Source organism: Carlito syrichta, unplaced genomic scaffold (assembly GCF_000164805.1).
Source record: "Carlito syrichta isolate Samal-C Ts95f unplaced genomic scaffold, Tarsius_syrichta-2.0.1 Scaffold301560, whole genome shotgun sequence".
NCBI classification, from domain to species: Eukaryota; Metazoa; Chordata; class Mammalia; order Primates; family Tarsiidae; genus Carlito; species Carlito syrichta.
Genome location: NW_007245656.1, coordinates 21,886 through 48,538, shown reverse-complemented (window position 1 = coordinate 48,538; position 26,653 = coordinate 21,886). Strand labels below are relative to the sequence as shown.

At 43.3% G+C, this 26,653-nt stretch overlaps 1 protein-coding gene across 1 annotated transcript in view; it reads left to right on the top strand.

The window, feature by feature from the left end:
- LOC103257134 (AF4/FMR2 family member 1-like) overlaps positions 1–26,653 on the top strand; it is a 104,689-nt gene that overhangs the window by 56,484 nt on the left and 21,552 nt on the right. The window contains 5 exon segments of the mRNA XM_021710810.1: positions 3,572–3,616; positions 8,853–8,939; positions 10,915–10,951; positions 14,942–14,993; positions 25,108–25,110. Of these exon segments, the coding sequence (XP_021566485.1) occupies positions 3,572–3,616; positions 8,853–8,939; positions 10,915–10,951; positions 14,942–14,993; positions 25,108–25,110 (224 nt within the window).

Here is a 26,653-nt window from a genome sequence, read left to right as displayed (position 1 = left end):
TGATTTTATTGATTTATTGTAGAGATGAGGTCTCGCTGCCCAGGCGGGTCTCGAACCCGCAGGCTCAGGCAATCCACTCACCTCAGCCTCCCAAAGTGCGGGATTACAGGCTGAGCCACAAGTCCGGTTTGAGAAATTAGTTTTAAAGAAAAAGTTAACCGTATATATCTTGAGCATCTTTCTCTGCAAGCACATATATTTATAGTATTAAATCTGTGTGACTGCTATTTTGTGGATGCACTGGGAAGCCACTTCACTAGACTCCACTTGTTGGGCATTTGATCATCTCCAATTATTTGCCATTATCCACATTGCTGCCTGGAGAGCCTTAAACATGGGATGTCCTCCTGCATTTGGGATGGAGTTCCTGCTCCCCTGTGAAACACCCCACTCCCATAATGAAGCTGATAGGAAGAGTTACACGAATATCACCAATTAATGCTTGAACCTGAGACCTTATATTTTAACTTTTCTTTTTTTTTGAGTCAGTCTCACTCTTTCACCCAGGCTGAAGTACAGTGACGCAGTTACAGTTCATTGCAGCCTTGACCTCCTGGGCTCAGGTGATCCTTCCACCGCAGCCTTTCAAGTAGCTGGGATTACAGGCACACACCGCCATGTTTATTTTTTTGTAGAGATGAGGTCTCACTATGTTGCCAAGACTGGTCTCAAACTCCTGGGCTCAAGCAGTCCTTCCCACCTCAGATTTCCAAAGTTCTGGGATCATAGGCACGAGCCCATTTAGAATTTTAAATAGTGACTCTTTATTAGTGTCTAGGTAAGGTAAATAAGTTGCTAATCTGCAGTAAGCTCTAGAAAAATGTTTTCAGCCCTGGTTCATCTCATGTAAGAAAACTTTGTCAAAAAGATGAATCTTTTGATGACATGAAACACTTGACTGAGTGTTGACTACTTGAGTAATTATGAAGGATCAGAGAGATGTCTCAATCCCTTGAAGGCATAGCTTTCTGATCTTGTTCTGTTGGAAACCATAGGCACATCATTTTTGTCTTTGTTCTAATGTGCTTCACTGTGTATATTGACTGCCAGGTATTTTGACTGGATTCCCACTCTTATTCCAGTCATAGATAGAACAAGGGAACAGTATCGTCCTAGGGTCTGTTGTGTTCCTTCACTTTCGATTTCTCTGTTGGTGCATGTATAACGTTGAAACCATAGACTACAATTACCTTTTACCCTCAGGTGAAACAACGTTCATTTCTGTATCTGACACTTGTGCTCACATAGAGCTCTGACATTTGGTCCAGTTTTTAGGTGTCTCTTAATGGTTTTGAAAAGCAAGAAGCAGGCTGGGTGTTGATGTGCATAATGTCTTATGATGGGGCCAGCGTGTCCAGCAGGTGTGAGGGGTACCCTCGGTTCTCTTTGGTTAGATCTTCTAACTTCCCAGCCCTCCTTCAACAATAACAAACTGCCAGCATTTCAGCAAAACCATTTTCAGGAAATTTACGTGTTTTAAAAGCAGACCTAGGCAGCTCAAATCATGTTGGGATTTTGACACATCCACTGGATTCAGTTACGGACACTGTGAATATTGTGTGCGCTCTTCTTCCTGTTCCTTCTCATTTAGAGTAACTTGAATGGGGGCGGGTGATAGACTTATAATCCCTGGATTGTGAACTAGCCACCAGTACTGTATTAAATTACCCTCTTAAATTAGAACTGAGATCAGGGGAAGAATCCTTTTCGATCTACTCTTTAGGCCCGAGGTGTAGGTATTGTATGAAACAGCATGAAGAAGAAGGCAAGGAGAGCAGAGTCTCATACTCTGTGGTGGCAGAAGTGGATGGTCACACATTGGACAGTACTTGCTGTCCTAGGCCCGGGGTGATTGGCTCATGAGTTAACAAGAAGCAAGTTGCTGTTCCGTTGAACACCATGGAGTCGTGAGACTTGTTTCATGTCTCTAGCTCATAAAAGTGTTTTCAATTTAACATTTCCATTTTCTTTGCACTTAAAAATATGTGGACTGTGAAATGATCCTTCCTAGGTACTGTCCATGGCGGTGACACTAGCAGCAGCAGCATTAGTCACCATTTGTTTACCGGGAGATGAGGAAGAGGAAGAAATAGTGGCTCTTTTCTCCAAGACACTAACTCATCTCTTCTCCCCTTGGGATCTTTCTCTGTGAAAATTGTGTGTGTGCACATGTGTGTATGCGTGTATGTGTAAAATATAAAAATGCTGCCTTGAAGTGGAGTTAGATAATTTTTTTTGTTATAAAATATAGTTTATTTGAAGAGCAAATTAAAAGGAGAGAGGGTGGGGAAGAGGGGGAGAGAGAAAGGGATGGGGGAAGAGGGAGAGGAGATTCACCTCCCCAAGGCAGGGAAGGGGGCCAAAGCCAGGAAACATGGTGATGGCCATAGCTTAAGGAGCACATGGCCAAACCAGAGTCTAGTAAGGCAATGGCTGATTTTATTTTATTATTATTTTTTGAGTTGGAGTCTCAGTCTGTCGCCCAGGCTGGAGTGCAGTGGCATGCTCATGGCTACTCCAGCGTCGATCTGCTGGGCTCAGGCGGTCCTTCTGCCTCAATCTCCTAAGTAGTCAGAACTACAGGCACACGCTACCGCACCCAGTTGTTGTTGTTTTTTTTAAATTTATCTATCATAGAAATGAGATCTCACCAAGTTGTCCAGGCTGGTCTCGAACCTGTGGGCTCACCTCTGCCTTCCAAAGTACTGGGATTACAGGCTTGAACCACCACACCAGGCCAAAATTTTTAACTTTAAAATAAATTTCAGCAGGTCAGAATTTTTTTTTTTTGAGTCCGAGTTTCACTCTATTGCCTAGGCTGGAGTACAGTGGCACACTCATGGCCACCACAGCCTTGACCTGCTGGGCTCAGGCGATCTTTCTACCTCAGCCTTCCAAGTAGCTGGAACCACAGGTGCACACCATCACGCCTGGCTAATTTTTTTCGATTGATTATAGAGACAAGGTCTCTCCATGTTGCCCTGATTGATCTCAGACCCCTCGGCTCGGGCAATCCTCTTGCCTCGGTCTTCCAAAGTGCTGAGATTACAGGTGTGAGCCACCACGCCCAGCCAGGTCAGAATATTTTTAGAAATAACAAAGAGCTGCCCTCAAGTGGACTTGGGCCTCCTTGCTTTGGACCCACTGAAGTGTTCAGATGCCCACCATCTTTGTGTTCATTTTATGCGGCCTACTGGCTAGCTGCTGCTGAGGCACCTGCTCTGATCTCTTTTTGCCTCCATTTTGCTACAACTGTTATTCTCTGGATTTACTAGTGTACTATCTTTCTTTAATAAAGAAGTTTTTCCATTGGAAACTTTTGACCTGAGGGGCACAATTTGCCAGTGTCTCCAGGATTACTGTTTCCTCCATGTTTTTCCCCAAGATTAAGTCAGATTGGTCTCTTTGGTCTTCCTTCAACCAAATGTGAAGTTCTTAATACTGTACCTAGCTAGTAAAAGGCAGGCCTTGAGGTGAGCCTGCCTATGAATATTGCTTTGTTGACATGACCAGCAACCAGCACAGCGCCCTGCACTGTTGCTTATTGGTGTTTCTTGCTTTTTACTTTCAGCAGACCTACTCCAATGAAGTCCATTGTGTGGAAGAGATTCTGAAGGTGAGTTCATGGTTACTGTTTCTCACTTGGAGACATGTTTGTGTAAGCTGAACCATCTCCATTTACTTTCCCTTAAAGAACAGTTGCCATTCTCAAACCCTAGATCTCCCTCCCCTACTCCCCCTTCTCTTTAACTCCGGTGGCAAAACCAGAATAGTAACAAAGGGAGTCTTGGAGCATAATTGAATTCTCTAGCAGATTTTATTCATTCAATTGAAGTCTACAAACTGCAAGGTATTTGAATTAGGGTTTTATGGCATCTCTCTTCAGTTCTCTGGTTGTTCATAATGCCCCAGGACACTTCCCAGAAAGGAAACGCCCTGTGATGGTGAGGTCAGGGGACCCCAGGGGTTACACAGTGCTCAGTTTACACCTCGTGATGTCTTGTAAGTCATGCCAGGGATATATGGGCTGTTCCTCAGTAAGTCCATGAAACGTTAAAGGGATGAAAAGAAAAACTGTGGGAGGTAAATGGACGTCTCTAGACTTACCTTGAAGGGTTATTTTTTTGCTCTTTGTTGAGACTGTGCCATGAACATTTGTGCTTCTTCTACAAATATATCATTGAATACATTATCCATTTGTTCAATTTTTCTTGCACAAAGATGACAAATTCCTTCTAGAATTCAGTTCCAGGGAAAAAATGTAAATTCTCCTCATGAAGAAGTATGATTTTTTTAATCAGAGAATAATTATATAAATTATCCATGTTTCCCATTTTGACTTTAATTTGTAGGAACTCTAGAGCTTAAGTTTAATACTCAGATACAGTAATTATAACAGGGTTTGGTTTTTTTAAAAAATCCTTTTATGGTTTTTAATTTGCTTCTAGGTCAATTTTAATGATATTCTTGCTGTCTTTCACTGTAAGGCTTCTGATTTTCTTTTCTTTTTAATTAGCAAGAAAGTTATGTAAGATACATATGCCCATTAATTTGAATCTCTACAACTCATGTTTATCAAAGTATATGTGTTTACATAATTTTTTTCTTTGATTTTTCTTTTTAATAGTAAAGTATTAAATGATGGTGGTGCTAAAACCAGTAATTAGGTATATGGGTTACTTTTCACCTGTGGAATCTTTAACAAAAGTATATCTAACCAGATATTTGGAAAACAGTTCTGTCATTTGTATTTTACAATCTTTGGTAGTTAGGGTTTTCTGAGAAAAAAAAAATGTTTAGGAAAAAATACTCAGAACTGCTGAAAATGAGAAATGTCAACCAGCACATAAGGTTAATGATAAATAGCTTACATTGATCGTGTATCTATATCATTCCTTTTCTTTCACTTTCTGAAATTCTTTGGGATGGCAAGTCATGAAATTTATAAGTGACTTGAGTGTAAACTATGGACTTAGCATTTTCTCTTGAAATTGTGTGTGATTTGTTCTGTCATTATTTCGAAAGTAAATGTGACAGTGCGGGTGTGCTGTCTCCTGCACGTGTTCAATGCTTCTCTTAGGTTTTGGTATGTGTTCATGTAGTACGTGTCACATCCTTTACTTAGGGATGATGGTAGTTCAGCACCAGGCACACATTTTTATTTAATGGGCCCATCTATCCTCCCTCCCTTCTCACCCAGCGTCACTTTAATGAGTTCCTGCTTACCTAACACAGCTTGACAGTAAGTGGTTAACACAAACAAGGGACAGATACCTTCCTTGGGGATAGGTGGGTGTCCAGGGCTGAAGAGGCCCTGGGCCTTTTCACGGTAGAGTCCTGGTGTGCCTTCTCTCCATCTGTGACCTGTTATATCGCATGCTCTCCTTGGGTTTTAGTTTCCTCCTTTGTAGACTGAAGGCCCTTCCTAGAAGGATCTCCAGGCTCCCTTACAGCCTTCACACTCTGATACTGGTCCAGGTCCTCTGCCTCCGGGTTCCTGTCCTCATCTTCTACCAGGAATTTATTAGAGTGCTAGGAATCCAAACGCAAATCTTTCTGACAAGCGATAGAGGCAGTAAATAGTTTCCTAACGGAGAAAATCGATCTCTGAAGATACAGTTTGGTTCTATGGGAGCGTTTCAATGAAGTGGAAGTGATGGCCCACAACTCCTACAGGCTAATAGGTAAGAAGATAACAGACAGACACTGCTGGAGAACAGGAAACAGTTAAGCACGCAGGTCCAGAGAGGGCGGTGTGCCCTCAGTGGGTCTATGGGAACACCTCAGGCTTTTTGCCAACAGTGGCGTGGTCCTGGTAACCTCTTGGGGAATCAGCGTGGTACCAGCAGATGTTACTTCAGTGTAGCATTGCCATGATGCTAGTCCAGGAAGGGGTAACATTATTATTTGCTATTATTATTTGCATGTTCATTCATTTATTCAACAAATATTTGTTAAGCCTTCACATCTTTTTCCAGGCACTAGGGTGCCATAGTAAATGACAGAGTCCTTGCTGTCATGGAGCTCATTGTAGGGAAGATCAATATGTGATTCAGTATTGGGTATTGCTGGCTGATGTGGAGAATGTAACAGACCAGGGAACGGAGGGAAAAGTTGGTGGAGAAGCCTTGAGGTGGGGTCACGGTGTGTTAGAGGAACAGCTAGAACTAGACAGTGTGTTTGGAGCAACATGAGCAGGGAGGGTCTGAGACAGCAGCTATGGGGCGGGAAGGCCAGGACTGACCCGGGTGATGAGTCATTAGAAGGGTAGGAATGAAACCATGGCCTGAGAGTGTCTGGGCAGCCTGTCCTCCTCAGTAATGGCTGCAGTTCTCCTAAGGCCCAGGGCCCTCGGAAACTAGGCAGTCAAGGAAGTACATAAACCCTCTCAGCCTGCCACGGAACCACTTAGGGTCTGAAAGAATGTGTGTCCTTGCCAAGTGCCTAATCTAATAGCTAGGACAGCCTTAGGCATCAAGAGTACAATGGACATTGTACTAAAAGTCATGGATGCCTTTGAGATTCTGAAGAGATGGTTGTAAACATAAAGGGGATGCTTTCAAACACCTCAGTTAATTGGCACATGTTTTTATACTGCAGCATTATCATGGTTCTATACCTTACAGTATTGTCAAATAAAACAGCAGGAAGCTCTCTTTGGTGCAGTATTGAAATTCTTTTTAAGCTAGACTTTTAATCAAAAGCTGTAATGCTTTTAATGTATCAAGTGCCTTCTGTGCACCATACATTCAGGCACTTTACACAAATCACCCTTACAAGACTTGGAAAGATACATGGTCTTAGTCTACCTCTCAGTGAGAACTGAGGCCCAGAGAGTTCAGATGACGTGCTTAGGTGGACAGGGTTGGGAAGAGTCGGGGCTAGGACTCCGGTTTGGGTCTGTGGCTTCTGAGACCTTCCACTTTCCAGTATATGTGAGTACAGAACCCCTGCTGTGTCCTGAACAAAGCAGATGGCTGGTCAGTAAACAAGGCATGATTTCACTTGTAACAAAGATTACTTGGGAAAGCCAGCATCAGTTACATGGCTCACCACTGAGCAAGGTCACTTCTGTCTCGGGCTGGTTTTTTGTTGTTGTTGTTGGAGTCTCACTCTGTTGCCCAGACTGGAGTGCAGTGGCCGCTCCCAGCCACCACAGCCCCGACCTGCTGGGCTCTGGCGATCCTTCTGCCTCAGTCTTCCAAGTAGCTGGAACTACAGGTGCGTGCTACCACGCCCGGCTAATTTTTTGATTTATTGTAGAGATGAAATCTCGCCAAGTTGCCCGGGCTGGTCTCGAACCTGCGGGCTCAGGCAATCCACTCACCTTGGCCTCCCAAAGCGCAGGATTACAGGCTGAGTCACCAAGCCCAGCCATGTCTTGGCCTGTTGTAACCCACAGTGGCAGCAGGGAAGAGCAGGAGATAAGTGACCTGAATTACTTGCACAGAGCTTGGAAGTGGCAGTCGAGCCATTTCCAGTGGGGAGATCAGGTGGCATGCATTTCTGTGGGGATCCAGAGGTTAACCAGCACTTGGAAAAGAAGGAAGTGTTCTGGTACATGTGAGATAAGGCCAGGTAATGCTGTGTGCTCTTAGCTCACCAGCTTGTCGGTGGAGTTGGCCTGTTCGCTGTTAAGCCGGTTTGCCCCACAGATCTGACCCATGTCTGACCCAGGGACTTCTTTATCTTATATCTTAGTCCAGGAGGACAGAGGGTCTTGTAACATGTGCTCTGTGCAGCCTTTGGTTTCCCGGGGACCCTGTCCCAGTCATTATGTGTGTGTTTTAGTTTTTAAATTTGGTAGGGATGAGGTCTTGCTATGCTGCATAGGCTGACCTTGAACACTTGGGCACAGGCAAGCCTCTTGCCTGGGCCTCCCAAAGTGCTGGGATTACAGGCATAAGATACCACACCTGACCGACCCAGTCATTTTGAACCTCAATTTTCTCACGTGTAAGATGTTGGGGTTGGAGTTAATGATCTCTAATATCATTTTAACCCGTTAAAAAAGCGTGCACGCGCGCGTGTATGTGTGTGTGCATGCACTTTTTTGACACATCTTTTATCTGACATATGTTTCCCACAAGTTTGTTGTTTTGGGTTTTGTTTTTGTGTTAGCAAAACAAAGTATAAAATCATGAATGTGCTTAGGAGAAAAGACTTCATGTCAAAATAAAGATATTTGTATGTTTTAGAAATCTTGCCTTCAACCAAGAAAATAATGAATAAAAATTAAACTTCTCTTAATGGAAAAGAAAGGTAATTCTTTTAAGTTCCTCTGTTCCAAAAGAGTTCTTATGTGGTAATAGTGTATATCAGGGAAGGGTCAAATCCATTAAAACTCTCCCAAGTGGAACAAGTGACCTGAATTACTTGTTTGCTTAAGTCAAACAGGAAAGTTCTTCTTCCCTTTGAACTGAAATAATTCCAGGAAATGCAATAAAGAAGCCAAGGGAGAAAGCCATGAGTAGGAGTGACTTTTCCAGCTGGGCCCGTCCCTGCAGCCTTCACAGCCACTCAACCTTCACAGCCACTCGCAGGCTTACAACACCTGTGGCAGTTCATTTGCTTGACAGCATCTAGGGTGTCAGATCCATCCACCAGCTACACTCTTGTTTTTCTTCTGCAAACAGATTTTTTTTTTTTAGTTTGTTTTATAAGTTGGAGATCTTCAACTTTTGAACATAGCCCACTCAAGTAGGAGTTTTTAAAAAGTCAAATCACTTTTAGGGTTGTACTTTTCATGTACTAGCAGTCCACTCTTCATCAAGTTCAAAGCATTAACTTACGTGGCAATGAATGTTCTATTTATAATGTACTTTTTCTTCCCTTTCCGAATCTCTTTCCAGGAAATGACCCATTCATGGCCTCCTCCTTTGACAGCAATACACACGCCTAGTACAGCTGAGCCATCCAAATTTCCTTTCCCCTCGAAGGTAATTCCTTAAAGTATAGTAGGCACTGCGTCCGCCTTAGGGAGAAGTGACAGGCATTGCTGGGAGGCAGATGGACCAAGTATCACTTGCTGAAATCTTTGAGATTATGTTGAAATTATAGCTAAACTGACTTCTACAGGGCTTCATGATGCTTTCAAACACTTTCATCCTCCATTTTAGGTTAGTAAGAGCATCTTAGATTTGTCTGGACTTTGTAGCTTATAAGAACATTCAGGACTTTCCACTATGTTCTTGTGTGAGAGTCCTTACATTAGAGATGGGGAAATAGAGGGATAGGGAAATTGAGGGAGTGTCTGATTCCTGGTTTAGAATTCAGATACACACATATACATTTATATATCTTACATGTCTCACACTCCCTCAGTGTTCCTGAAGTTTAAGGTGATCAGCTTATGCTAGTGCTGGTTTAATAGCAAGTGAATAAGCTGCTGATTGGTGTGTTTATGAACCAGATATTAAAACATTGCCATTTTCCCTCTTTTTTTGGTTTGTTCTTTTGGATACCTCCAGAATGTAGCAATAGCACTTTCAGATCTGTGTTTGGTTCAGCCTGGTGTGTATGTGCATGGTCATACATATACTTATAGCTATTCCTTTTTACGATATTGTTTTGAAAAAAAGCTACAAAAACCCACATTTGCCAAAAGTAAGATATATTACCTATTTTCTAATATTTTTGTAAAAAGTGATTCATCATTACTGGTTTTAAAATAAAGCACTAAATTTTGTAAAAACATCTTTGCTTAACACCAAAGGGAAAAATAAACTCGAGGAAAGAGTAGAAGCAATAAAAGTTATTTTATGTAAAAATTAGCTTAACCAATGTTTGCAACTTATGCATCAAAAAATAAGGTTGAATAGAGGCATACCTATAAGAGTCATATAAAGAAATGTTAGCTGGGCTTGGTGGCTCAGCTTGTAATCCCATGCCTTTGGGAGGCTGAGGTGAGTGGATTGCCTGAGCCCGCGGGTTCGAGACCCACCTGGGTAACTTGGCGAGACCTCATCTCTACATTAAAAATAATTTTAAAAATTAGCCAGGCGTGGTAGCGCGCACCTGTAGTTCCAGCTATACTTGGAAGGCTGAGGCGGAAGGATAGCCGGAGCCCAGCAGGTCGAGCGGCCACTGCACTCCAGTCTGGCCGTCAGAGTGAGACTCCGACTCAAAAAAAAAAAAAGAAATATTAATTCTAGAGTCTACGTGATGGGGAAAAGGATAGTCTCTGCATTGTTATTTCCATTTTTTAAATATATTTGAAAGTTTCATAAGACTCTCCTTTAAATATTAAAAACTCTAGATTGGGGGGTGGCTTATGCCTGTAATCTCAACACTTTAGAAAGCTGAGGTGGGAAGATTGCTTGAGCTCAGGAGTTTGAGGCCAGCCTAGACCTGGTCTTTTTTTTTTTTTGAGTTGGAGTCTCACTCTGTCGCCCAAACTGGAGTGCAGTGGCTGCTCCCAGCCACCGCAAACTTGACCTGCTGGGCTCCAGCAATCCTTCCGCTTCAGCCTTCCAAGTAGCTGGAACTACAGGCGCGTGCTACCACATCTGGCTAATTTTTGATTTATTGTAGAGATGAGGTCTCGCCAAGTTGCCCAGGCGGGTCTCGAACCGGCAGGCTCAGGCAATCCACTCACCTCAGCATCCCAAGGCGCAGGATTACAGGCTGAGCCACCGAGCCCGGTTCAGCCTAGACCTCATAGCAAGACCCCCATCTCTACCAAGAAAAAATGTGGTGGGGTGCACCTATAGTCCCAGCCACTCCAGAGGCTGAGGCAAGAGGATCAGTTGAAAAGTTCCTGGGCTGCAGTGAGCTATGATCATGCCACCGCACTTCCAGCCTAGGGGACAAAGTGAGACCCCGACTTAAAAAAAAAACAACTCTACAATTTTACCCTTAGATTTAGACACTTTAACATGTTAATAACTAGTTATATTTATTTTTTCTTTATAGGATTCTCAGCACATCAGTTCTGCAACCCACAACCAAAGTAAGTAAATACCTGAAAGTGTTGATTGCATTGGAGAGCAAATCATAGTTTTTGCTGCTTTAATATAAAAACCTTAGTACACAATGCCCAGCAGAGGTGAGGCCTTTCTATGTTGAAAGAAGAGCAAATACAAAGTATTCTTCAGATGGAATTTAAGATTGTTGAGTTGATGAAGATGTTTTAGTCAAATACTAAACAAATATAAATTGGCATTAATAACACATGATAACCATCTCGAATGTGACTCTCAACGTATTATAACCCAGGAATTGTGTGTAAGAATAGGTTGGAGTGTTTTGTGTTGTTCTTGTTTTTTTCTTCCTTGAATTGGAGTCTCATCCTGTTGCCCAGGCTGGAGTGCAGTGATTTGCTGGACTCAGGTAATCCTTCTGCCTCAGCCTTCCAAGTTGCTGAAACTACAGGCGCATGCCACCATGCCCGGCTAATATATTTTGTAGAGAGGAGGTCTCGCCAAGTTGCCCAGGCTGGTCTGGAACCCCTGGGCTCAGGCAATCCTCTCACCTTGGCCTCCCAAAGTGCTGGGTTTACAGGCTTGAGCCACTAGACCTGGCCAGTTCATGTATTTTTTAAAAGAAAACCAAGACATTTTTGTAAGGAGTATAGCATACAGTTTTTCTGCTCTGTGTATCTGCCACGTCATTCTTTTTTTGGTCCCTTTTTATGGGTGATGACTTCTTGGGAATTTGAAGAGAAAGAGAAGAAAACCAACTGGGACCTGCTTCCCTCCAATAGTGACCCCACAGATTGATTATTTGAAAGGGCTTCAATTGTTGGTGTCCCTACTATGTCAAGGCATGGCAAGCCTCACAAAAGCGACTAGGATGTTTGCAATCATTCAGTCCGTCCACATGTGACATGGGTGATGGTGGCATGCCACAGGACGGAATAATTGCCAAGGTTATGAAGTATTAGTTTTCAAAAGATCTGGAGTCAAGCGGAGCATTGGCTATGTGGAGGCATGTAGGGAGAGCAGAGCTTGGGGATACTCCAGGGGGGACTTCGCTTTTGGGTCTGTCTGCCTCATTCTTCTCCCTCACTCTCTTTTTCCTTAATTATGTTCTTGTTTGAATTGTAAGGATGTGAGGAGAGGAAATAAAGATTAAAAAAATGAGAAACAGAATTTCCTTCCTCTGGAACAGGAGCGGGTGGACAACAGTCTGAGAGTCACATTCCCTCCCACCCCCCTGGCTAGTTTTTGTAAGTCAAGTTTGCCTGGGACATAGCTGTGCTCATTTCTTTATTATTCTACAAGAGGTGCAGCACACAAAACTGGAAGTAGTGACTGTTTGGCCTTTAGAGCTGAGGCTTACTGCTTCCTGCTCTAGGGATACTGAATTAGATCTTGCAAAGAACTCGTGATTGTGTTTCCCCCAAATGCAGAGAAATAAACCTGACTATGTTGCTACAGTATTGGAGGAGTAGCAAGGTAAAATGACTTGCAATTGATGACTATTGGGAGGTTGGGAAATCTTTTTTCCGCCATCCCAGGCTAGTTGGCCGGTGGAGCGATGCAGGTCTGCAGGTAGACTGCAGCCCTGTTGTGGGTGGTTTCTGTGGTCCCCTTCTCCTCTTATTCCCCCCTTCTCCTTCCACATCTGTGAGGCTGCCAGTTATGCGACCGTGTGCATTCCACTGGTTTGCGTGACTGCTAACTTGCAGTTTAGAAAGAACCTTTGACCCATGGAACTGTTTGATTTCACCTTTTAGCAAAATATCATTGCGCGTGAGCTGATAGGTTCTTTCTCAGCCAGGGAGGGAATCACCCCGCCTCTCACCCTGGGAAGTAGTGTGAGCTGAGTCCTCCTGACCCTCTCCAGAAGTTGTCAGAGGATGGTGGGTCTCCTGGGTCTAGACTCACCAACTCTTACCCTGGGGTCTTATGTGCTGCTGCCCCTTTCTCTTGGTGTTCTTCATGAGAATTGTGGCCTTCATGGTATGAAAAAGAAGGACCTCATGGTATGTTGGATAAACGAGGCATGGGGTTGGATGGATGCAGCTTTCCCTGGGGAGAGTGTGTGTTAACATGGCACACGTTTCTCCCAGAAGGCCCAACAGGTGAACTCTGATTTCCTTGACACTGACCCTGGGTATGATACATAGGTTCTGGAGCCTGTGGAGAGGGATTTTACCCAGATGCCCATTGTTTATGTTCATGTTTGCAAAATGTGGTTGTCTAAGGAGAACTAGAACCTGAAAACATTCCGGAGTCCAGTCCAGATGATCATGTGAGCAGGAGTCCCTATGGGCGGTCAGCAGAGTGATTTTTGCTCTTCTCACTTGGGTCTTGGCTCTAGCTGTCTACACAGCAAGGGGGGCAGTTTGAAAATATCTTGTAAGAGTTGCTGCCACCATGAGGGTAAAGTAGTGAACTGCAGATATGCAAGGGCCCTCACATGACGTGGGCAGTGCCATCACGCCTGGTATAAGGCACACCTGTTTCTCTTCCATATCCAATTCCATTTCGGTCCCTGTGACCTCATGTCTAGACAAATGCCACTGCCTCTGCTCCATACACTTCCTGTTCCTTCAAGGCTATGCCAGGTAGCTCCACTGGGTTCACCTTTGTGAGCAATCACTGTGTCACATCCCTGTTGAGATCATTGGTGTGTCTCATGCCCAGCAAATACAATCATGACTTCCCGTCCCAGCGCCCAGTGCCCTCTCCATTCTGGCTTCCATCTGGCTTTTGGTGCTGTCCCCACAGAGCCGCGCCTCAACCTTCTCTTCCCAAATCCGGGCCCATGTTTCACATTTGCGCCCACCTTTCTCCCCCAGTTGGCATCATTCCACCAGCATCTGGGCAGTCCTCTGTGACATTCTGTTCTATCTTTAATTTGCCTTCTTTGGTCATCACCCATAGAGTAACTACTCTCTGGCTTCCCAGACAGTTAATTTATGTGACAGACTTGTGTCCTTAATCTCACACTGCCTGAGGTTCAGAAGGTTGTGGGCCCATTTCATGTCCCCAATCAACTGTAGGCTTGTTGAGGATAAGGACAAACTGGTATTTATAAATGACTACTGAGTGAATGCATTGGGGGGTGGGGGCTGCATAATGGGGGTACATGCTGGAGGGAAAGAACAGTCAGCCCGGACAAAGGCTGTAAAAGGGCATGATCACAATCACTGATGTGTGTGTGAAGGCAAAAGGGGAGGGAGCATGAGAGTACCCCTGTCACCATGCTGCCATGTGGGCCTCCTGTACTGCTGTCAGGGACAGGGGAGTCTTCCAGCACTAGGAAGGTTGCTGGCATTGTGGTAGGGCATGCTGCAAGCAGTGATTTTCTTTTTTTGATTTTCAAGATGTCGGGTACGATTCAGGGTTAGGTATACAAATGGTCATTGTGTAGGTAAGTTTGGTCCCCACTTCACCTGGTTTGAGATCAGGTACCCTTATTGATGCGGTGTGTCCCCCTCCCAAACAATGCTTTTCAAAATGTGTTTCGTCTGTTAAGAGTTTTTTGGCCAGGCATGGTGGCTCACGCTTGTAATCCCAGCACTTTAGGATGCCAAGGTGGGGGGATCACTTGAACCCAGGAGCTCAAGACTGGCCTGGGTGACATGGCAAAACCTTGTCTCTACAACAAATTAAAAAATTAGCTGGGCATGGTGGCTTGCGCCTGTAGTCCCAGCTACTTGGGAGACTGAGGCAGAAGGAGTGCCTGAGCCCAGGATGTTGAAGCTGCGGTGGCTGTGATTATGTCACTGCTCTCCAGCCTGGGTGACAGTGAGACTCTAACTCAAAAAAAAAGTTATTCGATTCTGAGCAAACCTTCTCCCTAGAAGTAATATAAATGCCATCTTTTAATGGTGAGATTTGCCAAGTGCGGAGGATAGCACTCTGGTTGACAGAATTTGTACCAAGTATTTAGGTAAAAAGGACTCGGGAGGGGTGAGAGAGAACTGATAGTTAACCATCTCATGAACTGTATCATGGTGCCACTGTGATCATGTTTCTCTCCCCCACAGAACAATATGGTACATCCTCAAAAACACACCCTCACACTGAGCAAGGAACATCGTAAGTACAATGCTTTTGTTTCTTAAAAGTTTACAGTATGACATTGTCATTGCCATGTAAATCTGTTGCTTTGATTTAAAAAAAAAAATGCTTTTAAGTAATTACATTCAGAAGATATTGCTGCATCGTAAAAGAAGACATGGCCCGTGTGATTAGTTGGATTAAATTCTCCTACTGAAGGTTTATGTACCATGGGAAAGTTTGCTTAGGGGGTATCTGGAAAGAAAGGTTTTTGAACCATTATTTACTTATTAACTGTGGAAAATAGAAAGCTTTGGCTTTTCACATGTTGGTCTTAAATACAGGGGGTGCCAAAAAAATGTTTACACATTTTATGTTTTACTTTTTTTTTTTTTTTTTGGTTGGAGTCTTACTCGGTCGCCCAGACTGGAGTGCAGTGGCCGCTTCCGGCCACCGCAGTCTCGCCTACTGGGCTCCGGCGATCCTTCCGCCTCAGCCTTCCGAGTAGCCGGAATTACAGGCATGCGCTACCACGCCCGGCTGATTTTTTGATTTATTGTAGAGATGAGGTCTTGCTGCCCAGGCAGGTCTCGAACCCACGGGCTCAGGTAATCCACTCACCTCAGCGTCCCAAAGGCGCGCGGGATTACAGGCTGAGCCACCGAGCCCAGCTATGTTTTACTTTTTGAAGTTGAACTGAATTATGGGAGCAATTTGTAATGTGACGTTTGCTCAACCATGCTTCCGCCATTTTCTTTGTCCTTCCTGTTGCATGATGACACCAGCATTCATTTCATTAACACTGTCATTTAAGTGAACGTCATACTTAAAATGTGGTACTCCCTGTAGATTTAGCTTTTGGAAACAAGGCTTGGGGGATTTGCCCTTGAAGCTTTTCTGCCATTTTGGGTGCCTAATTTACTATTAAGGCACTAGTCCTGTCACCCAGCTGTTCTTTATTAAGGACAAGTAAGTCCAGATAGATAGGTTTGGGGTTTGGGAACATTTTAGGCTGCACATTAAACATTTTTAAATGAGCGTTTTGACACAATTTGTCATTTCTGGATGGTATTGAACTGTGACATCTTTTCTTTCATGTGACTGGAGTGGTTGGCAGGACTCAGTGGGAATGAGGTCTTCTGCTTCAGTGTCTGATTGGTCACCAGCACCCCGAGTTGCCAGTCTCGGGATTTCGGGGGATCTAGGAATGGACACTGCAGCCTGCTGTCATTTTTAGGCACAATTTTTGTTCCACATATTTTGGAAGGTGGGGATCCTGTGGATTATTTCAAAAGCTGTTTAGTTGAGCTGAAGAGGTTATTTTATCTTCTCACCATGACTGAGTGTGGAACTGGGTTAAGTTATTTCCCAATTATCCATTCCTTAATGCAGTTTGTTTTCATTTCACTGTAGGAAAATGAGGGGGAAATTAACAATATGATGAGTTATTTAAAAGATAAATGTATCTGAAGAATTTTTTTTTTGCACGTGGTAAGAATGTATTTTATTTGTGGCACTGGTGGAGGAGACATTTTTGTTTGTTTTAAACATAGGAAAAAAATTCAACTGTCAATTATCCCTTCCCCTTTTCTTTTCTTTCTTTCTTTCTTTTTTTTTTTTTTTTTTGAGACACAGTTTCTTGCCCAGTATGTTACCCAGGCTGTTCTCAAACTCTTGAACTCCAAGTGTTGTCCCACCTTGGCATCCCGAGTAGCTAGAGCGATAGACACATGTCACCACACTTTCCCTTTTTGTTTTTTGGAAACTTCAACTGGCTCCTAAATTCTAAGACTCCAGAATCACTGACTTAGATTACATGGAAGGCAGGAGAAGGCTTTTTAAAAAAAAAAAATTCAGGGTTAGGTATACAAATGTTTGTTATGCAGGTACCCTTGTTGATGAGGTGTGCCGTGCCGCCCCCCCCACCAGAAGGCTTGTTAAACCAGTTGATGCTGGTAGAGACAGAAGCCACAGATCAAGGACCACCACTATAAGAATGCTGTGGAAGCTTTGTCACTTCCCCAAGGTTTTACACCGGATGCTTCTTCATAATGGTTGATAGCTAAACCCTGTAGACCATAGAAGGCCCTGGTCATTGTCTTTGGGGCAGCCAGGGAGGGGGAGCTGAAGCCTGGGCATCCCTCTTGGCTGTCCAGTATAGGGGAGAAGCTCTCCCAGGAGCAGAGGGCCCCCACTGCACCTAAGGCAGGATGAAGCCACTGCATCCTTGGGCTGTGGGTGAAGGGAGAAAGAAAGGCACCTGGGTCTGAGCTACCCTGAGAAGCAGCCTCAGCCGAGCAGGCAGAACTCATACCCTCCCACTCCAGTTTCCATCAGCTTTTAGGCTTGGTGGGGACTTGGACCATCCTTGTGACTCCTCCTTGAAGTGGGTGGTTCTGTTGATAACAGGGAGCTAAGCCTCTGCCATCAGAGGCGCCTGAGAGCTGATAACAAGTCTATCTTGTGACATAGTGCTTTCTTTGTGAAAGCTATTAATTTACTACATACACCATTACCCAGAAAAGGATATGTGTGATGCTCCTAATAGATTTAGAGAAGGAGTAAAGGTAGGACCTGGGAGTGGTGAGGAGGGGAGAGAAGTGACCCAAGGTTGTGTAGATAATGAGGGCGGTGTGTAGACTTTGTGGTTGTGTGGGGAAGGGGCTGGTGGTGTTGATTAGGTACCAAAATGAAAGGTACTGCTGGGAAAATGCAGTCCCTTTCAGGAGCTTATTTTTAATGGAGAGTGGATGAAAGTGGTGTCTCAATTAATTTGTAAAGTGCTGTCCTTGTTTCAGATTTGGTATGGCAGATTTTGGTGCTTGCAGGTTAATTTAATCTCATGTCAGCATTAGGGTTCTTGGACATGCTGTGAAGTGATTTGAGTGGCACGTAGAGTGCTAGGGAGATAGTCTCATGACCTGCAATGTCAGAAAAATTGTTAATTGTGGGGGGTGTTTATACTTTGGTTTAAAAAATCAATCTAGATTTTAATGCTTTTTCAGAGGTATTGGGACTTGGGAATCATTAGGACATGAGAAAGGAGAAAGCGGGTCCCAAGCAGGAAAGAATAAGTATGTGATGGGTCTGTATTGACTCTTCCATCTGTCCAGACATGGGATGGGAGTCACGAGGTGGTGGGAGATGTAAGTGTGAGAGACATGAACTCTGAATCTGTCGCCTTCCATCTCTGTTCACTCTGATAATGAGTTCCTTCTGCAGAGATCTACAGGTAACTGATTAGCTAAGACGTCAGTGCAATTGGCCCCTGAGTTCAGGGGAGAGTGTGTTTGTTTAAGGGTTCTGGGCTGTGGAATCCTCTTCCAGGGCTTGGATCTGTGGAGTGTTGAGGGCAAAGGGCAGTCTTTCCTTTTCCATATAGGCACCGTGTCCTTTATGTAATTGTGGGCAGTTCTCCTGTGTGGCCAGATTTAGTGTACTGGTATCAGTGCATCAGTCAGCCTCGTGAAAGGGATGATGTGTGACTATTTAAGAAACTCTAAAGCGGTTTATGTGTATTATTGCAGCTAACTTCCTTCTCTTTCCCTACCCCCAAATGCTAAGCCCTAACCAAAAGGTGCCCTTTATTTTTCTTGTTTTTGCTTCTGGCATCATCAACACTTACTTGGAATAAGAGACAGGAAATTAGCCATTATGGCCATTTGACATATTTATTACACATGTAGAAATTTTCTTTTGAAATGAGGACAGTACCTGGGTGTGAAGGCTGGGAGTGGGGCTGTCCCTGGGGTTGGATGAGAAGGAATGGAGCAGTTGGTAAAAGTTGGCATGAGTCTGTACCTTTCAGATGAACTTGGGTTTTCAACTTTTACTCAAAACCTTACTGGGTTTCAAATGTCTTGGTAAACAACTAAGGAAGACCTACACTATCAGCTTATTGCAGTGTAAAATCAGCACGTGAGGGCATACACAGTGTCAGGTGAAGTGTCCTAGAATTAACTCGGAAGACGCTGTTAATCTAAATCATATTTAAAGATAATTTAATTTAAGACATAGTTAATCTAAATCATATTTAGCCCGAGGAAATTAACTGTCTTTTCTTGTCTTGTTTTTAATTTATTTTTTATTTTTTCCCAATCTCGGCAATATTCATTGTCTTGTTTTTTAAACTTATATATATATATATATATATAATATATAAACTTATATATATATATATATATATTTTTTTTTTTTTTTGAGTTGGAGTCTCACTCTGTCGCCCAGACTGGAGTGCAGTGGCCACTCCTGGTCACCCCAGCCTCGACCTACTGGGCTCCGGCAATCCTTCCGCCTCAGCCTTCCAAGTAGCCAGAACTATAGGCGTGCGCTACCGTGCCCAGCTGATTTTTTTGATTTATTGTAAAGATGAGGTCTCACTGCCCAGGCGGGTCTCGAACCCGCGGGCTCATGCACTCACCTCAGCCTCCCAAAGGCACAGGATTACAGGCTGAGCCACCGAGCCCGGCTTATATATATTTTTCTTAAAGAGGGTTGGGTCTCACTATTTTGCCCAGGCTGATCTTGTACTTCTGGCCTCAAGTGATCCTCTCACTTCGGCCGCCCAAAGTGCTGGGATTGTGGGTGTGAGCCACTGCTCAGGACCCTTGTCTTTTTTTTAAATGTTGGCTTATACTATTTGAAGGTGTTTTACCTGGATCCCTTATTTCAGTGTGAGCTCTGACTTATAAATATTTGCTGATAAATATTATGAGGAAGTATGTGTAAATCTTATAGCACATTTGTCATTAAAGTCATGTCCCCACCCCTAATTCAGTGTTTCAGCTCTTCTGAAAACAGAGCAAACACTGTGCTGGTCACCTACACATTTGAAGATCTGCATTGAACTGTCAGCGTCACAGAGCACTTTTAGCAATGATTCTTGGTACTTCAATAGCTGGCATTGCCGAAAGATGTGCTTTGTGTTCACTCCCCACTTACGTGATCAAGTGGCTGAGAATCTAGGGTCAGAGATGTGCATCATATAGATGTGTAACCTAGATAAAGAGGAAGGTGTTTCATTTGTTTTCAGGAGGAAAAGAGACATAAACTGAAGGAGAATAAGGAATGTAGTTTCTTTTAATTAATATTAGCCATACTACAGAGAAATGTGAATGTGTAAGATTGGGTGTCATAGAGCTTCCATTCTTAAGTGGAAGCAAACAAACAGAACTGTGTTGTGCAATGTTCAAAAATGCTTATTTCATAATGATAGTCACTAGGACACATTAAACCAATATTTAGAAAATGCTGGAACTTCCCAGTGTAGAACCACCTTCTTTCCTCATCTGCACTTAAGGGTTACCATGAAAATACAGTTAAACTGACTGGAATAATTAGTTTAACTCTTGGATGAGTACGTATCCTAGCTTTAGGAGGCTATCTTGTAGGATCTCTTGCAGGACAATATTTGATTTAACGTTGTGTACAAGCTCATGCTAGAAACTTATACTGGAGGCACATTCTGATAAAGACATGAAATGAGGCAGGTTTTAAATAATCCTTAAAATATCTGGAGAATTGCCTTCCCCAGGGAACTCACCATGGAGCTGTGCTTGAGTGGTGCATTGCTTGGAATACTCAGGGAGCTCCCCTTTGGAATAATATGTACTTGATCTCAGGCTAGAGGTCAAATAAAATGGACAAGAACAATACATTTATCAAGGGTCTGTTATGAACCAGGTGTAAAGTTAACTAGTTTCCATTTATGTTCTGCAAAAGAACCATTGTGTTCATCGTTCTTTAACATGCTTTTAACCCAAATTATATGAATATTATCTTCTGGGCTTGAGTCCAAGAGACTCGGAGATATTTCCAATATTGGCCTCCATTCATCCACTCTGCATCATGGTTGAACTCAGGCCATGAGCTTGGTTGCTTCAGGTGTTTGGAGAAACAGCATTCAGTAAAACGAAAGTCTTGTCTTGCATGTTTTGTTACAAAGTGCAGGTGGCATATGATATGCTGCTGTGATTTTACAGGGCTGGGGGAAGAGTCTTTTTGGGTGGTGGTGACACTTCAGTGATTGAGGTCAGGAAAGGTCTCTCAGAGGCAGTGACATTGATGATGAGAGAAAGGCAGAGACTACTTACAGCCCTGAACAAGGTTTGATAGATGAAGGCCCGGAAAGCATTTTTGAAAGTGACTGCTTTGAAGGAGTTCATTTGCATATATAAAATCTGGTTTTAAGGGCTCTCTCTTAAGGGTCCATTTAAGTGTTATTTTAATCATAGCTGCCAACTTACTATAGTAAGTGACCTTAGACTAATGTAGACATAGATTGAAAGACTGAAGACAATATGCTTTTATTCACTGAGTCTATTAACTTTAAGAGCAATTTGTGCATTTCACGTTCTTCTGGGATGCTGGGCTGTTAAACTAACACGGTGCAGGTTGCTTTCACAGGAATATTCACATATACTCCCTCTGTCCCCCACCCCCCACCCCAACAAAAGCCTCTAAGACCCTTGACAACCTAACCCCTGCCACTCTCCTTTCCCACATACAAGTTCACTTTCCATCCAGCCACCATGCCCTCTGTGTGACACTCGATCTGATGACCTTCCCTCTCCTACCAGGTCTCTCCTGGGATGACCCCTACCAGTGCAGTTTTCCCTAACAATCTGTGTAAATGTGTGACTCACAGCCACTCCCTCTCTTTTATCTCTCTTCCCTTCCATAGTCTTCCCCCCTCACACACACACACCCCCCCCACCCCACCCCCACCCCCACAGAGACAGGGCCTCACTGTTTTCCAGGCTGGACTCAAACTCCAGGGCTCCAGCAATCCTTCTTCCTTGACCTTCCCAAGTACTGGGATTACTGGCATGAGCCATCATACCCGGCCCCTTTGTAGCCTTGTTACCCACCGAGAACATGTATATTTTAGTTATCTCCCCCCTCTAGGCTGTAAGCATAAGCACAGGGATATTTTTTTGCTTAGTGTTGTCACTGTGAGGTCTAGAACAGTGCCTAGGGTATTGTAAGTACGAAGGGAAGGGTATCACACACAAACCTGATTGAATGCTTGAAGACAATATTTAATAGACATGATTTTAAGTAATTTTTTTAAAGATTTTATTTCTAGTTGAAAGTGTGTCCCTGTTGTTACTATGATCTTATTTGTCCTACTTACTGATTTAACTTCAGATTTTCCCTCATTTATACTCTTGGGAGTTTTCTTGTTTTCTTATTTGACCTCAGATAATCTTCACTTGACTCATGACCTTTAAATAATCTTTTATGTTTTCAGCAACAGTTTGTATCAATCACCCAAGAAGCTGTTTCGTGATAGTTAATCGTGGATGGAGTCCCTCTCCCTGCTGTTCTACTGGCACTTGTCTCCTGCAGACAGTTGCTCCATGAATTTTAACTTCGCCTACTCACTACTGTCACCATTTGCAAAGTTCTTGCTATATGTCATATGTTATGTGTCGTATGTTACAAGTCCCAACCATGTCCGGTCTGTTCTTTGTATTCTCATGTGTTCTCTTTGGAGCCCTCTTCATAATGTGTAACCTCCCATCATCTACAAGACATGAACTGGCCTTATCTCTGCCATATGTCAAAACAGGAATCCGAGCCTGCCTGAATGTGGGACTTTGGGGTTCTGGGCTGCCATGGAGCCCAGCCTCTTCTCTGCCCCCTGTCCCCTTACCCTCTCGGGTCCCAAGTCAGGGCTTACTTCCAGTGGCTATGTGAGCGTGTGACTTCCCAGGGCTTGTTTCTGAGAGTATGACTCTCCTTGCCATTTTAAGCACACCTAGTGCTGTGGCTATGCCTTTCTATTGGTAACTACTGTGAGCTTGACTTCACTTGCTCTTTCTTTCTTAATTTTTTCTGATACAATTTGAAACTTAATTTTTGTGGTGAACAAAATCCAGCGTTTGCAAAGCATATTGTTAACATCTAGGTAAATTAAGACAGATTGACATTCTCTTTATCTGATATAATGTACACATTTCCCATCAACTTTACTTAGATGCTTATTTCTAACATATAGTAAATCTAAATACACATAACCAATTATGCCAGTTTGGGGATTACTTTTAATCTGCATGGTGTATCTCTCCTGGAAAGAAACAATAGGTAAGTTGAGAACTGGAATAGCCCAACTTCCCAAAGAAAATGCATATTGTCCTTCGGTGGATAAAAATTCACTTACTCTTTCTCGAATAAAAAGAGAATAAGAGATGGAAAGCCAAGAAATAGGGTTATTTAAAGTCTTTTTGGGATTTGAATTGAGATGTTGCAGAATATTGGCAAAGGAAGCATGGGCCAAGCCTGACAGTAAAATGGAAAAGAAACAAAGGCTCAGATCTGTGTGTCTCCTCACAGTAACAGCTGCACTGGCTCAGGCAGCCCAAGCCTGCCCACCTGCATGCGGCCCTGCCAGTTTTGCAAGGACAACTGCCTGGAGAATGCACTCATTCAAGGGGTTTGATAATTGTTAGTACCTTTCAGCACAAAGTTTACTCACCACCCATGTAAAATGTGGTTAAACCTATGTGGTAGTTCCAAAAGGTGCTTTACCTGAGCAATTTGACTTTTGAACAGTGTCATAGTAGGCCATGTGGTGCCATGTGCTTTGAAAGAACTGCCTTGCCTTGGCATTGGGAAATGAAATTAGTTATTTGACCAGTTAAAATAAGGGAAATCTAGTATTTGAACTCTGCCTGCTAACTACTGTTACCATTTGGAGAGTTCTTGTTATATGTGGTATGTTCACTTTATTCCAACAGGATGATTACTGTGGTGTTGTCATTTATTTTATTTTTACTTTACTTTATTTTATTTTATTTATTTTTTGAGTCAGAGCCTCACTCTTCTGCCCCGATTGCAGGGCAGTGGCATGATCATGGCTCACTGTAGCCTTGACCTCCTGGGCTCAGTAGATTCTCCTTCCTCAGCCTCCTGAGGATCTGGGACTGCAGGTACATACTACCATACCCAACTAGCTTTTTTATTTTTTTGGTGATGAGGCCTTGCTGTGTTGCGCAGGCTGGTCTCAAACTCCTAGACTCAAGCAGTCCTCACCTCGGCCTCCCAAAGTGCTGGGATTACAGGCATGAGCCCCCACACCCAGCTAGTCATTGTGCCATTTTAAATTAAGGTCTTTCTCTTGGTGGGTTCTAGAACTTAGTCAATCAGTTAGGATTTCTGACTATTTATCATATACTGACTAGAGCAAGGGGATCTTGTGTCAGATGGAATAGGTTTTACATCCTGGCTCCAGCGAAGGCCAGCTTCATAGTCTGAAGTATGTCTGGTGGCCATTTTTCTCTTTCTTAGAATATGAAAGTATGCTCATGGTCACCACACAGGAATGCAATCCAGGCAATGCCTGTAAAGCTCTGGCCACAGAGTGGGCACAGCTATAGGACACTGTTCCTTATTCAGCAAAGGGGCACTATTTATCCAGCCTGCCTTGTAGGGTACCTGCCAAGTACTAGACAGGAAATCTGAAGGTGGAAATGACTTGATCTGGACTCAGGAAAGTTGCTAGTTGAGAAGGAGGAAACACATTCGTTGCGCTTTCTGGCCTCTTGACCAAGGTTTGATTGGTCTGAATGAGACTGGGTCTGAGAGATGTGGATTCTCTCTCAGTTGGTGCAGAGGTACCCACCCAGGTGTGCCGCTGTCTCTCTTCTTGTTTGTCGCATTCAAGGACTGGTTCTTGCTGGGCATGGTCATGCCTGTAATCCCAGCACTTTGAAAGGCGGCGTGAGAGGATTGCCTGAGGCCAGGGGTTCAAGAGCAGCCTGGGCAACTTGGCGAGACTGCCTCTCTACAATAAATCAAAAAATTCACAGGGTGTGGTGGTTCTCGCCTGTGGTTCCAGCTACTTGGAAAACTGAGGTGGTAGGATCAATCACCTAAGCCCAGCATATTGGTCTGTCATCTATGAGAGTTTTTTTTTGAAGAGAGCCATCACAGTCTCCCTTGACATCATGGTTCCTGCTTTTTTGATCCCAAATGGGTTTTATACCTGCAGGCTTATTTTCTTCTGGTCTACATAATTCTCTGAAGGGGAATGGAATAGCATTTTCATGGTACCTGTTAATCCCAAGAGTAAGTAGAGTTAAAAGCCAGAGCATTCTGTAACTTTCTGACTTACTTTAGGAGAATATAGACATGGAAGTTAGATGTCCAGTAGGTAGAAGAAAAAGTTTCAGGACTTTTAATCCTGTCCAAGAGGAAGAGTGGTTGGGTTACTTGATCATTGATATCACAGAAATTAAGGCAAATCTGTTTTATATAAGAAATGCAGTAACTAAGTGGTCCATTTACTATAGTTTTGGTGGTAGTGGTGAATATGGAATACACTTTGCCAGGCTTTTTTCTGGTTGTTTTATACCTTACATTTGTTGTAAAGATACATCTTTTATCTGTTGCTTGTATGTATTCCAGCCAAGTCACCACTGAGCAGTAAACCTGCCGAGTGACTTCTTGTGTGTCATTCTGATTGCTAACTGCCAAGTCTTATGACCAAAGGCTGTATTTTCTAGCCTTACTAAAATATGAATTTATCATCTATTAGATAAATACTGAGCAAGATCTGCATTTACAAGTTGCTCACAGTTTTCATTTTATTTAGAAACTTATCACAGGATGTTTTTAGTACATTTGTGAAAGTCGTTCCTTGGCAGAATTGCCACATGGCATGTAGGCGGTCATTTACGAAAGCGCCAAGTTTTGTGATTTATTTTCATTAGAAAATGTAGTGATTTTTATCCAGGTTTCCCAGAATACCCATGCCTGCTTGCTTCAGTGGTAGGTAAGAGCTTTGCAGTAGAAATCGTTGGAGATTATTAAAGACGTAGGTTTTTTTTGGAAATACTGAGGGATTTTCACCTTGAATAATTTGCTTTTTGGAGCACCAGGAGTATTCCAGCAGATTTTCCTTTCAATTTTACTTATAACATTTTCTCAAACAGTCAAGCTCATAAAATTTTGGAGGAAGTGGGAGAGAGCAGTTACCTGATACCTGACTCATTCCTTTGATATTTGGGCATCTCCTTGGAAGAAGGTTAAGGGTGAGCGGTATTAACCTTATTTTTTTCTTTTGAGTTCGAGTCTCACTCTGTCACCCAGGCTGGAGTGCAGTTGCATGATCATGCCCACCACAGCCTTGACCTCCTGGGCTCAAGTGATCCTTCCACTTCAGCCTCCCAAATAGCTGGAAGTACAGGCTTGTACCACCACACCTGGCTAATTTTTTAATTTATTGTAGAGATGAGGTCTTGCCAAGTTGCCCAGATTAGTCTTGAACCTCTAGGCTCAGGCAGTCCTCACATCTCTGCCTCCCAAAGCGCTGGGGTTGTAGACGTGTGTCACAGCGCCTGGCTAGGTGTTAAAATTTAACAACACATGTACAGACTGGAAAATGTTGCCTTTAGTATTCAGGTTCACCAGAAACCAGACTGCCTAGTGGTAAGTGTTAATAGAAGTTTGAGGAAGTGAACTGACCTTTCTCCCCCACCAAAGTTATAGGAATAATGTTAAAGAGACTCTGTAGACAATAGTAGCATATGTATTCCTGCTCTTTCCCATTGATCAGTGTTCACATAGACAAAAGAGAATTGATGACATGTGTACGATTGAGTACACCCTTCATGTCCCTTGGAAAAAAATAAGATCACTGCACTATTTGGTGGCGGATGCCTTGGTGGTGTCATGCTTCTTACTGTGTATTCTTA